The following is a 15,218-nucleotide window of genomic DNA, read 5'->3' on the forward strand; positions in this document are numbered from 1 at the left end:
CCCTTTATATAAAGGGAAAGGGGACAAAAGAGACTGTAAAAATTATAGAGGAATAAGCTTACTGAGTATACCAGGAAAAGTGTACGGTAGGGTTATAATTGAAAGAATTAGAGGTAAGACAGAATGTAGGATTGCGGATGAGCAAGGAGGTTTTAGAGTGGGTAGGGGATGTGTAGATCAGGTGTTTACATTGAAGCATATATGTGAACAGTATTTAGATAAAGATAGGGAAGTTTTTATTGCATTTATGGATTTAGAAAAGGCATATGATAGAGTGGATAGAGGAGCAATGTGGCAGATGTTGCAAGTATATGGAATAGGTGGTAAGTTATTAAATGCTGTAAAGAGTTTTTATGAGGATAGTGAGGCTCAGGTTAGGGTGTGTAGAAGAGAGGGAGACTACTTCCCGGTAAAAGTAGGTCTTAGACAGGGATGTGTAATGTCACCATGGTTGTTTAATATATTTATAGATGGGGTTGTAAAGGAAGTAAATGCTAGGGTGTTTGGGAGAGGGGTGGGATTAAATTATGGGGAATCAAATTCAAAATGGGAATTGACACAGTTACTTTTTGCTGATGATACTGTGCTTATGGGAGATTCTAAAGAAAAATTGCAAAGGTTAGTGGATGAGTTTGGGAATGTGTGTAAAGGTAGAAAGTTGAAAGTGAACATAGAAAAGAGTAAGGTGATGAGGGTGTCAAATGATTTAGATAAAGAAAAATTGGATATCAAATTGGGGAGGAGGAGTATGGAAGAAGTGAATGTTTTCAGATACTTGGGAGTTGACGTGTCGGCGGATGGATTTATGAAGGATGAGGTTAATCATAGAATTGATGAGGGAAAAAAGGTGAGTGGTGCGTTGAGGTATATGTGGAGTCAAAAAACGTTATCTATGGAGGCAAAGAAGGGAATGTATGAAAGTATAGTAGTACCAACACTCTTATATGGGTGTGAAGCTTGGGTGGTAAATGCAGCAGCGAGGAGACGGTTGGAGGCAGCGGAGATGTCCTGTTTAAGGGCAATGTGTGGTGTAAATATTATGCAGAAAATTCGGAGTGTGGAAATTAGGAGAAGGTGTGGAGTTAATAAAAGTATTAGTCAGAGGGCAGAAGAGGGGTTGTTGAGGTGGTTTGGTCATTTAGAGAGAATGGATCACAGTAGAATGACATGGAAAGCATATAAATCTATAGGGGAAGGAAGGCGGGGTAGGGGTCGTCCTCGAAAGGGTTGGAGAGAGGGGGTAAAGGAGGTTTTGTGGGTAAGGGGCTTGGACTTCCAGCAAGCGTGCGTGAGCGTGTTAGATAGGAGTGAATGGAGACGAATGGTACTTGGGACCTGACGATCTGTTGGAGTGTGAGCAGGGTAATATTTAGTGAAGGGATTCAGGGAAACCGGTTATTTTCATATAGTCGGACTTGAGTCCTGGAAATGGGAAGTACAATGCCTGCACTTTAAAGGAGGGGTTTGGGATATTGGCAGTTTGGAGGGATATGTTGTGTATCTTTATATGTTTATGCTTCTAGACTGTTGTATTCTGAGCACCTCTGCAAAAACAGTGATAATGTGCGAGTGTGGTGAAAGTGTTGAATGATGATGAAAGTATTTTCTTTTTGGGGATTTTCTTTCTTTTTTGGGTCACCCTGCCTCGGTGGGAGACGGCCGACTTGTTGAAAAAAAAAAAATAAGAAGTATATTAACGTAATATATGACATTTAATGAGACTCGATGATTATTATTATCATCATTACAACTATGGCATATCGAGGTATAAGACACTCTTACTGATTTTAATGTGTACCTGCACGCCAGCACAGTGTGCAAGTTTATTTAGGTACAGGTATACATAAGCATAATTATCAGAGTATATATAAAATATGAAATAACTTTTAACCCCTTCAGGGTCCAGAGGCCAAATTTCAAAGTGCACACCATGGTCCAAGAATTCTCAAAAACTAATTTTGTTATTTTTTTTCTTGTGAAATGGAAATCTTTTTCTGAAGGTAATAAAACAAAAAGTGTGAAATTTGATGGAAAAATTGATGAAATTATGCTCTCGCGAATTTTGGTGTGTCAGCGATAATTACGTATCGGCGATTTTGCTGACCTTGACCCCCATTTTAGACCAATTACATTATTCCAGTTGACCAAATTCTTAACTATTTCACTAGTATTACTTCTCTTCTATCGACTGAGCACAAGAAATCGCCAAGTCAACTGTTTCAACTACAAAATAAAGTGATCGGAAATTGGCAATTTGGCCAATTTAATGCAAAGTTCAAAACATTCCAATTTCAAAATAGGGTCCAGATAAACAATGCAGGCATTCCTGGCACTGAACTAACATTTCCTCTGTTCATCAGTTACGTTTTCAGGCTTTACAAATGAATTCCATTTTGATTTTTAATTCACATAATGAATTTTTATTAAAACTAAAAAATAGAAGACTCTGTCATGCAATATTGTAATAAATATCAGCACATTTGTGAATGTATATTAGACCCACCAGTTGGCGTTTATTAGACGTGTGAGGTCATTTGTTTACTCTTGAACATCGGCAAAAATTTAACATTTCCACTACTTTGAGCTCAGTTTCAAGCATTTTCAGTACTAAAACCAATCAAAATCATCTCTTTCTGTAATACATCTTCCATTCTATCAAATGAGACCAAAAAATAGCAAAAACTATAAAAAACATATGAAAAAACACTGCAAAGTCGTTGTTTTAATCGAAAATTACGGTCTCGGTTTTTTTTCTCATTATGCACTGCGTGCTGCAAGATTTGTTTTATGTGGTGCACACATATCACATAGATGTATTCTCTCATACCTAGACCCAAATTTACCGCTCACAGCTTATCAGAGTGAGCTGAGCTCATGGCGTAAATCTACGGTTTGGACCCTCAACATAAAGCCATAGATCTATGGTACGGATCCTGAAAGGGTTAAAAACACTTGAAATTTTGGAGTTTCCAGACACAATGGAGAGATATGGTGCTTACGGAGCTCATGGAGAATGTAAACAGGGTGGGGTGCATTGACCGTATTAGAAAATCAGGTGGGGGAGCCGTAGAGAGAGTTTAGGTCATAATTTGAAATGACTGTAATAGCGTAACGCTATAAAGCGAAATGCCGTAAAGCGGGGCCCCACTGGAGTTTACCTGGAGAGAGTTCCGGGGGTCAACGCCCCCGCGGCCCGGTCTGTGACCAGGCCTCCTACTGGATCAGAGCCTGATCAACCAGGCTGTTACTGCTGGCTGCACGCAAACCAACGTACGAGCCACAGCCTGGCTGGTCAGGAACCGACTTTAGGTGCTTGTCCAGTGCCAGCTTGAAGACTGCCAGGGGTCTGTTGGTAATCCCCCTTATGTATGCTGGGAGGCAGTTGAACAGTATAGGGCCCATGACACTTATTGTATGGTCTCTTAACGTGCTAGTGACACCCCTGCTTTTCATTGGGGGGATGTTGCATCGTCTGCCAAGTCTTTTGCTTTCGTAGCGAGTGATTTTCGTGTGCAAGTTCGGTACTAGTCCCTATAGGATTTTCCAGGTGTATATAATCATGTATCTCTCCTGCCTGCGTTCCAGGGAATACAGGTTTAGGAACCTCAAGCGCTCCCAGTAATTGAGGTGTTTTATCTCCATTATGTGCGCCGTGAAGGTTCTCTGTACATTTTCTAGGTCAGCAATTTCACCTGCCTTGTAAGGTGCTGTTAGTGTGTAGCAATATTCCAGCGTAGATAAAACAAGTGACCTGAAGAGTGTCATCATGGGCTTGGCCTCCCTAGTTTTGAAGGCTCTCATTATTCATCCTGTCATTTTTCTAGCAGATGCGATTGATACAATGTTATGGTCCTTGAAGGTGAGATCCTCAGACACGATCACTCCCAGGTCTTTGACGTTGGTGTTTCGCTCTATTTTGTGGCCAGAATTTGTTTTGTACTCTGACGAAGATTTAATTTCCTCGTGTTTACCATATCTGAGTAATTGAAATTTTTCATCGTTGAACTTCATATTGTTTTCTGCAGCCCACTGAAAGATTTGGTTGATGTCCGCCTGGAGCCTTGCAGTGTCTGCAAGGGAAGACACTGTCATGCAGATTCGGGTGTCATCTGCAAAGGAAGACACGGTGCTGTGGCTGACATCCTTGTCTATGTCGGATATGAGGATGAGGAACAAGATGGGAGCGAGTACTGTGCCTTGTGGAACAGAGCTTTTCACTGTAGCTGCCTCGAACTTTACTCTGTTGACGACTACTCTCTGTGTTCTGTTAGTGAGGAAATTATAGATCCATCGACCGACTTTTCCTGTTATTCCTTTAGCACGCATTTTGTGCGCTATTACACCATGGTCACACTTGTCGAAGGCTTTTGCAAAGTCTGTATATATTACACCTGCATTCTTTTTGTCTTCTAGTGCATCTAGAACCTTGTCGTAGTGATCCAATAGTTGAGACAGACATGAGCGACATGTTCTAAACCCATGTTGCCCTGGGTTGTGTAACTGATGGGTTTCTAGATGGGTGGTGATCTTGCTTCTTAGGACCCTTTCAAAGATTTTTATGATATGGGATGTTAGTGCTATCGGTCTGTAGTTCTTTGCTGTTGCTTTACTGCCCCCTTTGTGGAGTGAGGCCACTGTACATTGTTTCAGTGTTTTCCTTATGAAACTAGTGATCTAGTGCAGTTAGCCACACAAACGCTCCATTTTCTCTTATAATAAGAGCATGGGAAGATATGGTCAGAGTGGGAGTGGGAATAGCCACCACCACTAGTCACATTACGACATTTTATTCATTCTAGAGTATACACCTACCATCTGACTTACGACCTGCTTGACATATGACCACTCAACTTACGACCGTGTTTTTATGCCAAATTTCTGGGAAATAAACAACTATTTGTGTTGTACACAGTGTTTATCCTACAATCCATACAATAAGTGTCAGGGGCCCGAGACTGTTCAACTGCCTCCCAGCACACATAAGGGGGATTACCAACAGACCCCTGGCAGTCTTCAAGCTGGCACTGGACAAGCACCTAAAGTCAGTTCCGGATCAGCCGGGCTGTGGCTCGTACGTTGGTTTGTGTGCAGCCAGCAGCAACAGCCTGGTTGATCAGGCTCTGATCCACCAGGAGGCCTGGTCACAGACTGGGCCGCAGGGGCGTTGACCCCCGGAACTCTCTCCAGGTAAACCTTACAGTATAAAATACAGTACTAACAGCATAAAAGGTAAAGTAAAACATGAAATACCAAAATAAAACAATAAAATAAAGTCATTACAAAAATGTGATGTTGATATTAAGTAGTAAAGTTCGACTTACGTCTATTTCGACTTACGACCGCTTTCTCGGAACCGAACTCGGTCGTAAGTCGGATGGTACCTGTATATCACGTTTCTATGTTATTTATATTGTTTATTTTGTCATATTAGATGAATTGTGATAGATAAGTAAGCCGCAGAGTTGATATTAGCGTCATATTGAAGCATTTTGTCCTGCCTCCCAAGAGTAGGAATTCCACTAGAATGGATTAATGACATTTCAATTAATTTAAACTAAGAAAACTGATTCGACATACGAGCAAATTCTGTTACAAGCTAGGTCATGGAATGGATTAAACTCTCAAGTTGAGGTTCCACTGTATACATATAGTATACAGTATAAAATACTGCAGATTTGCTCAAGATGAAACAAAACTAAAAATCTCTAGTACAGTGGACCCTCCATTTTCGTCAATCTCTGTTTTTGCTTATTTCAGTTTTCGTCGACTGTTTTCGTCAAAATATTGCCTCCATTTTCGTTGCTTTCCTCGGTTTTTGTTGTTGGTCCAGCACATGTCTGAATGCCTCGCGTGCACACAAAGCCTCCCCCACACACACATTCTTAGGCAGCGTCATGTTGTTGCTTGGTGAGTGAACATTATCCTGCGAGGTCATACGAAACATTTCTTAATAATCCATTGTTTTTGGCGCTTGTTTATTGTGTGTGACTACTAAATAAGCCACCATGGACCCAAAGAAAGCTTCTAGTGCCAGTCCTTTGGTAAAGAAAGCAAGGAACACTGTAGAATTAAAAAAAGATATCCAAAAATACGATAGTGGCGTACATGTGGCCGACCTCGCCAGGATGTATGGGAAGCCCCCATCAACCATCAGTTCCATTGTTGGGAAGAAAAAATAAATCAAGGAAGCTGATGTTACAAAAGGGTAAATGTGATAACAAAACAGAGATCACAAACCATTGGAGATGTGGAGTAATTGTTGTTGGTGTGGATCAGCGAAAAACAGTTAATGGGAGATAGTATTGTGCAGTAGATAATTTGCGAAAAGTGAAGGCAGTTGCATGACGATCTCATAAAGAAAATGCCTGGAACCAGTGCTGATGTTAGTAAATTTAAGGCCAGCAAAGGATAGTTTGAAAAATTCAAGTGGCGAAGTGGCATACACAATGTTGTAAGACACGGTGAGGGTGAGGCTGCAAGTTCAGACAAACATGAGACTGAAAAATTCATACAGGAATTCAAAGACTATGTAAAGGCTGAAAAATTTGTCCCCCAACAAGTGTTCAATTGTGACAAAACAGACCTCTTTTGGAAGAAAATGCCAAAGAGGACCTACATCACGCAGGAGGAAAAACCACTGCCAGGACACAAGCCTATGAAAGATAGGCTAACACTCTTGTTGTGTGGTAATGCTAGTGGGGATTTCGAAGTGAAGCCTTTACTGGTGTATCACTCTTAAAATACCAGTGTTCAAGAAAAACAGTGTCGTCACGAGTAAATTGTGTGTGATGTGGAAGGCTAATACAATAGTAATGCATGGGTCATGAGGGAAACTTTCCTGGAATGGTTCAATGAAGTGTTTTGCCCGAGTGTGAAGAAATACCTCCTAGATAATAAGTTGCCACTCCTGTGCCTCCTGTTAATAAACAATGCTCCTGCTCATCCTCGAGACTTGGAAGACCAACTGTCTAAGGAATTCAGTTTTGCAATAGTGAAGTTCTTGCCTCCTAACACCACTTCTCTCATCCAGCCCATGGACAGGCAGATCACTGCAAACTTCAAAAAACTGAACACCAAAGCAATGTTTCAAAGGTGCTTTGATGTGACCTCAGACACTAAATTAACCCTAAGAGAGTTCTGGAGGGATCACTTCAGTAAGCCTTACAGATAAGGCTTGGCAGGGAGTGAGTTCCAGGACAATGAACTCTACTAGGAGAAAACTGGCCACATTGTGTCCAACAGAAGGATTTTGAAGGGTTTGAGGCTGACCCTGACCCTGTCAACCCTCTGCTTGTTGTGGAATCTATTGTGGCATTGGGGAAGTCCATGGGGTTGGATGTGAGTGGCGAGGATGTGGAAGAGTTGGTGCAGGACCACAATGAAGAGCTGCAAGAGCTTCATTTGTAACAGCAACAGAGTACATCTGAGGAAACTGCTTTACAGGAGGAGGAAGAGAGATGGAAGAAGGTGCCTTCTTCAGAGATTAAGGAGATCTGTGCAATGTGGAGTAGGGTGCAAGCATTTGTGGAGGAACATCACCCTGAGAAAGCTGTTGCAATCTATCTGTGCTGGTGACTTTTACAAAAATGCCATGTCCCATTTCAGGGAAATTTTAGAGACACCAGAAATAGAGATCTCTGGACCAATTTTTTGTGTGACAGGGGTCCAGTGACTCAAGCTGGTCCTAGTGGCAGTAAAAGACAAAGGGAAGTGACCCCAGAGAGGGACTTGATACCTAAAATCCTTATGGAGGGGGATTCCCCTACCAAAGAATAACCTCTTCCCTCTCCCCTCCTCCCTGTCTTCCATACACCAAGAATCTTCAATAAAAGTAAGTGTCATGTTGAATTTTCAGTCTTTTCTGCATTTTTTTTTTTAACACTTTTGGGTGTCTGAAACGGATTAATTGGTTTTTCATTATTTCTTATGGGGAAAATTATTTCAGTTTTCGTTGATTTCGGTTTTTGCCAGTCTCCGTGGAACAGATTAATAACGAAAACAGAGGGTCCACTGTATTATAAAGACAACTATACTGTCCTTACTCCAACACAAGTTTCTTTTCAAACCAAGAAAACATTATCCAAAATAATTAAACTCGGTAATACTATTGCAGTAGATTACCTGTTCCCGCAGGAATGTGAGGATGTCCACAAAGTGTGCCTGGTGGTTATTCCACTTTAAGGAGAGAAGCTCCTCTGCCATTTTGCCACACCTGAAAATAGAAAAAACATCAAATTAATAAAGTTAAATCATGATTAGAAGAGTACACATTTTAATTTTATGTTATAGGTTTAAAGAATTCTATAATCAACTAGATGTCAAACTGGACCTGTGGCCCAGTTTGACACCTAGTTTTCTTCACATATAATAATCTAGTAGAGTAATAAAATGTAAAAAAGCAACAATCACTGAAGGAAAATCAAAGGCATTCTGCCCTATTACAGAGTGTACAGTCATAGCATGGAGCCTACAATTGATGAATAATGTGCAGAAACTCAAGGCCCCAAAGGCTTGCAACCAATCTAGTCAGAGCCAAGAGGGATGAACGGTGAGGAGACTCAAGAAACTGAACCCAACTACCTTGTAGATGAAGAGTAATATGGGAGACAAAAGTATAATCAGTACAACACAGCAAAGTACACTTACAAAATATTAAGAAAATGACACGGCATAGGCACTAACAAGTAAATTGTGTACCCAAGGAACAAGGAATTTGTGCATTTACATTATCACATTTACACTGCATTCAGTGTTTTTAATACATTTTTGAGTTATACAAAAAATCTTGGGAAAACAAACTTGTAGTACAGAGAAACATGGAGAATTTATGAAGGTAAGTGTATGGATTACAATTACAATAAGTGCCTCCATTATAATATACTAATGAGCAATACCTATACAGGTAAAGGTTTATTTTTTTTTTTAATTTACATTTGGAAAATAAGTGGCTGGATGTTAAAGCTGGAAAGAGATATTTTTATGATGAGATTCAGGTTACTGTAGGAAAGAAGAGGAGCAGTTTCCAGTAAAAGTGAGTCTTAGCTTTACCCCTACCACCACCACCAATACTGCCAGTCAGACATCACTAACCCAGTAATCAGTAATTCCAGGGTTGCCACACCAACCTGCCCCTACTGTTTGTTGGTGCTACTTGCTGCGTAAGTCATCCCAATTTCTCTTTCTCCATTTATTGTTATAACCTGCTCACTTTTAGCCCTAGCCACAGTTCCAACGAATATCAAAAATGATTCTCGTTGTGCAAAGCACATATACTGTACATACATTGTCCATAAAAGATAAGGCAGCTTTGAAGCCACTGTCAGTCGCCATGAGCTCAGCTAACTCAGATAAGCTGTGACCGGTAAATTTGGGCTTACATATGAGAGAATAGGTCTGTGTGGTAGGTGTGCACTATATAAAAAAATCCTGCAGCACGCAGAGCATGAGAAAAATAAGGTGACTGTGCTTTTGGTGTAAAACAGCGACTTTGCAGTGTATTTTGTATGGTTGTACAGTAGGGCCACGCTTTATGGCATTTCACTTTACGGCGTTCTGCTAATACGGTCATTTCAAATTATGACCAAAACTCTCTATACGGCTCCCCCCACCTGACTTTCTAATACAGTCACCGTGCCCCCAACTGGTTTGTTTACATTCTATGCGAGATCCGTAAGCACAAAGTTTTCATATTTTATATATACTCTGATAATTATAATTATGTATACCTGTACCTAAATAAACTTACACACTGTGATGGCATGCAGGTACACATTAAAATCAATAAGTGTGTATTATGTCTCGTGACGTCATATTAGTAATGATAATAATCAGTCTCATTAAATGTCGTATATTACGTAAATATACATATTTTCATTAATCCATCTATGATATTTTTTTTTTTTCAAAATTATACATTTTCATTAATCCATCCATGATATTTTTTTCAAAATTACATAATAAACACGATACATAAAATATAAAGATGATAAATACACCCCACAGTAGAATAAACAAATATGAGATGTGAGTGCCAGATGGCAAGTTTATTCAGGTATACACAAATACAGTTACATAATTATCATACATAACAGCATATGTGTAGAGAACCTAGGATAACCCAAAAAAAGTCAGTGACTTATTTTCATTGCCTTCACTCTGAGTGTCATTTCCTCTAAAAACGGTGCTAAATGAGAATGGGAGTGTTCTTCTTTATTTATTCTACCGTATCAATGTAGAGACAACTCGTACACAATGCAACAAACCAGACATGTACACTTTGTTTACAAAACTTACATTTGCCTGGTTTGTTTACACAACTCTGCACCTGTCCTTTCTCATGTACTCATTCTCTCTCTCTCATTTATTCGTTTTATCTCGTTTACTCATCTCTGACCCTAAATTAAGACTACAAATATTTTAAGTAATGAGTGAACTGTATGTGCATTTTATTGCTCTGGGATGCTTAACCCTTTCAGGGTTTCAGCCGTACTAGTACGGCTTACGCACCAGGGTTTTTGACGTACTAGTACGCCTAAATTCTAGCGCCCTCAAATCTAATGAGAGAAAGCTGGTAGGCCTACATATGAAAGAATGGGTCTATGTGGTTAGTGTGTGCAGTATAAAAAAAATCCTGCAGCACACAGTGCGTAATGAGAAAAAAAAAACTTTGACCGTGTTTTTGGATTAAAACAGCGACTTTGCACTGTATTTTCGTATGGTATTTATTGTTGTATTCTAGTTTTCCTGGTCTCAATTTATAGAATGGAAGACATATTACAGAAATTGAGATGATTTTGACTGGTTTTACAATGAAAAGTACCTTGAAATTGAGCTCAAAGCAGCAGAAATGTTTTATTTTTACCAAAGTTCAAAAGTAAACAAATCATGCCATGCGTCCAATACACGTCAACTGGCGAGTCAAAGTGGAAAGTAAAAGAATGTAAGAGGGGCATGGGGACGTGACTAATGAACAGAGGAAATGTTATTTTAGTGCCAGGAATGTCTTTCTTGTTTATTCTGGACCCTATTTGGAAATTGGAATCTTTTGAAATTCATGTGAAATTGGCAAAATTGCTAAATCCTGACCACTGTATTGGATAGTTGAAATCGGTAAATGGGTGGTTTCTTGTACTCATTCGATAGAAAATAATGGAGTTCTAACAAAATAGTTAAGATTTTTGTCGACTAGTACACTGGAATTGGCCGAAAATAGGACTCAAAGTGGGCACAATCGCCAATGCGTAAACACCGTTGAGACCGCTAACTTCGCGAGAGCATTATTCCGTAAATTTTCCATCATATTTCATACTTTTGGTGTCATTATGATCGGGAAAAGATTCTCTATTTTTTTTTTTTTTTTAAATTGGCTGACCCTGAGAACAAGTCTTTGAGAGGGAAAGTCAACCCTGAAAGGGTTAAATGTAATAGAATATTATGTGTAGGTGGGGTGGCCTGGTATGGTAGCCCAGCTGACTACCATACATACCACACTTGATTTCTTACAATAAATACTACTTGTCTCACCCTAGATTAAGACTACAAATATTTTAAGCTAAGTAATGAGTGCACTATGTGTATATTTTACTTTTTTATTGTTTTTGATGCCTAGTTCTATTGCTAACTTAATATATGTTAGTGTAAACTTGTTATCTAGTATTTGTATGCATTTATCAGGGGAAAAAAAAGGTGTTCCGCTTTACGGCAATTTTCGCTTTATGGGGGTAGCCTGGAACCTAACCTGCCATATAAGTGGGGTCCTACTGTATTCTAGTTTTTTTTTTCTGTCTCATTTAAATTGAATGGAAGATATATTACAGAAACAGATATGATATTGATTGGTTTCATGCCGGAAAATACGTACCTTAAAATTGAGCTCAAAATAGTGGAAACTTTCCGATTTTTTGCTGATGTTCAAGAATAAACAAACGACATCACTGTCCAATACGTGTCCAACTGGCCAATCTAACATGCAGTCACAAATGGGTTGACATTATTTATACAATTACATTACAATAATGCAGTAGTCTGCATAACAGTATATTTTCTATTTTTTCTGTGAATAAAAATTCAAAATGGAAAGCAAGCATAATATAAGAGGGGCCTGGAGACGTGACTAGTGAACTGAGAAAAAGTTATTTTAGTGCCAGGAATGTCTGCACTGTTTATTCTGAACCCTATTTTGAAATTGGCATCTCTCAAAATTTGTGTGAAACTGAACAAATTACCAATTTCTGACGACTTTATTGGATAGTTGAAATAGGTAAACGGGCAGTTTCTTGTACTCAATTGACAGAATAAAGGAATACTAGTCAAATAGCTACAAGTTTGGTAGACTGGAACAATGGAATGGGCCAAAAATAGGGTGCAAAGTGGGTGAAATCGCCAAAGTGTAAATATCGCCGTTGGGCTAAGTGTATTCTAATCTAACCAGTCCATAATCTGGCACCCTACAGATCCTGATGATGCTGGATTAGTGATGGTCAACCTGTACTTCCACTACCTGCCTTACCACTACTACTCTTCCCACCTCTCTTGTCCCATCCCTGCCAGTAGGCCTATATATACTGGCTCCATCTCTCTCTTCTGTTAGTGTGACTTTGTAAATGGTCCGAGTCAGACCGAAATGTTTTAAGCTCCTCTCTCACATGTGTGGGTTATTTGCATATGTTTGATATAATTATGGTTCAATCTGCTTACAGATGAGATTGTAAAAGTAATGAATGCTAGTATTATAAAATGGGAGCTGTCAGTTCCTTTACTGATGGCACACTGTATTTGGAAGATAATGAAATAAAGTTGCAGTTGTAGTTTAAAATGTTGCATAAAATAATGAATGTTGAAAGCAAACATGAAAAAGAAGTGATGGGATATAAAAATACAACTAAATAAATATCTGCTCTAATAGTAAAAATGATCCAAAAAATTGGTGGTATCATTCACAGTGACACTGTCCTTAATCACTGGTGAACTCTTCTACGTTAAATTTGTCAGCAAACAAATAAGGCTAACGCTTGCTTTGTTAGCTTCTTAGGCAGCAAATTATAATTTTTTGGGGCCATAGAATTTGGGATAAATGAATTTAAAGTTTAACTTCTTGCTACGAATCTTCATGCCCATTTTCAGCACAAATGGTGAAAAATGCAGAGATGCGTGTCCAACATTACAGTTTTTAAATTCAGCAACATATGTAAATTTCAGGACAGTAGCTACTGTTGTTGTGCCACAGCAGATAATGAAACTCACCTGATGGTTCATGATTGCACCAATAACAATTGGGGGGGGGGGGTTACCCCCACACTAAGGACCCTATTGACTAAGCAATAACATACCTGAAATGTAAACCTCTACAGAGCTTCCTCAGAAACCTGTATGGATATGGTCAGGAGGACCAACTTCAAAATTGGTTCATGTGAAATGAGCCATAAGTAGATGTTTGGAAGATTTACCTGTCATCTTGCATATTTACAAGATAAAAATCAACAATCCTCTAAGTGAATCAAATAGATTTTCAGTTCACATATTTGACAGGATGGCAGTACTGTACCTCCTACAAAAGTTGCTGTCTACCAACCTATGACTTAAATAAAATTTAACATAGTACCTTTAATTTTTCAATTTTCATATTTCCTCTACTGTACTGTGTAAATAACAAAAAGGCACAATCCTGTGATTGGAACAATAAACAAATAACCCGCACGTAGGAGTGTGACTTTGTAAATGGTCCAAGTCGGACCGAAACATCGTCATAAGCTCCCCTCTCCTATGTGCAGGTTATTTGTGCAATGTCTAATTTTTTGTATACTATATACAGTACAGACCTTACATTTCAACATATAACATGGACAGTAGGGTGGCTCACAATAAAGTAAGTTTGAAATTTTATTGTTTCATCCTTCTGATATGTTCTACTTAACCCTTTCAGGGTTTCAGCCGTACTAGTACGGCTTACATACCAGGGTCCTTGACGTACTAGTACACTCATAAATTCTAGCACCTTCAAATCTAGTGAGAGAAAGCTGGTAGGCCTACATATGAAAGAATGGGTCTATGTGGTCAGTGTGCACAGTATAAAAAAAAATCTTGCAGCACACAGTGCATAATGAGAAAAAAAGACTGACTGTGTTTTTGGATTAAAACAGCGACTTTGCACTGCATTTTCGTATGGTATTTATTGTTGTATTCTAGTTTTCCTGGTCTCATTTGATAGAATGGAAGACATATTACAGAAATTGAGAAGATTTTGAAGGGTTTTACAATGAAAAGTACCTTGAAATTGAGCTCAAAGTAGCAGAAATGTTCGATTTTTACCAAAGTTCAAAAGTAAACAAATCATGCTAAGCGTCCAATACACGTCAACTGGCGAGTCTAATATTCTTTCACAATATTCACTAATATTCTTTCGCTGCAGCTGTATAGTGCAGAACAGTCATGCGCGGTTGTGCTCAGTCAAAAATTGCGTGTCTTAATAGTAGCAGAGGGAACAGAATGCGGGAAATAAGCGTGTGCATCCCTAAAGTGCATATACGTACTCCTTTGAACAAACAAAAAAGGAATATCAATGAACACTAAATAGGAAAATATGGATTAGTGTCACATGGAGAGTGCCGGTGGAGGAAAGGTTACTGTGGGAATAGACCTGACTAGCACTAGTGAATTATTGCCGGATGTCGACACAAGTGGAAATAAACAGATACTGAACTATCTATAAGTAATATAGTGAGTGACAAGGACATATATGTGCAGTAACATAGTGAATTAAATTGTAGATAAGAGTAATCTTAATTATCCCCCAGTATAGCGCACAATATATAGTGTAGATATGGGAATATCTTACAAGCGACTGGCACTAGCGAACTATTGCCAGAGGTCCAGTGAAGTGTTAATAACAGATGAGTAATTACTATAGTCATAAGAAATAAAACGAGTGATGGTAGCACTGAGGTGCAGGGAATCACAGGATACATAAATTGAGCATACAATCGATGGAAAAGCATATGACTACCGTGTGACGTGTTTTTCCCGTTACCTCTACTAAACAGGAAATAAACTTTTCCATGGAAGTGTAGGGGAAAGTTACCATAGGACTAGCTGCTGTGTGTATAATAAAACAATGATCCCAGTATAGCGCAGTGAAAAATGTATTTTGAAAGAATACAGTGTATATCCTTGAGATAAACAGTGTAATTAAATAATAATAATAATAATAATAATAATAATAA

The 15,218-nt window shown here is 38.9% G+C and overlaps 1 protein-coding gene across 44 annotated transcripts in view; it reads right to left on the reverse strand.

Annotated features, from left to right (window-relative positions):
* LOC128695675 (protein tramtrack, beta isoform) overlaps window positions 1-15,218 on the reverse strand; it is a 520,376-nt gene that overhangs the window by 463,103 nt on the left and 42,055 nt on the right. For 43 of the 44 annotated variants that reach the window (XR_011393077.1, XR_011393078.1, XM_070093365.1 and 40 more), the window contains exon 2: window positions 8,122-8,212. Coding sequence is in view for 42 of the 44 variants with exons in the window: in XM_070093365.1 (XP_069949466.1) it covers window positions 8,122-8,212 (91 nt within the window). In the remaining 2 variants the exon portion in view is untranslated. Of the gene's footprint in view, window positions 1-8,121; window positions 8,213-11,860; window positions 11,962-15,218 lie in introns of all 44 variants that reach the window. The other variant, XM_053786446.1, reaches the window with a different exon arrangement.

The sequence above is a fragment of the Cherax quadricarinatus genome, chromosome 42, assembly GCF_038502225.1.
Source record: "Cherax quadricarinatus isolate ZL_2023a chromosome 42, ASM3850222v1, whole genome shotgun sequence".
NCBI lineage: Eukaryota > Metazoa > Arthropoda > Malacostraca > Decapoda > Parastacidae > Cherax > Cherax quadricarinatus.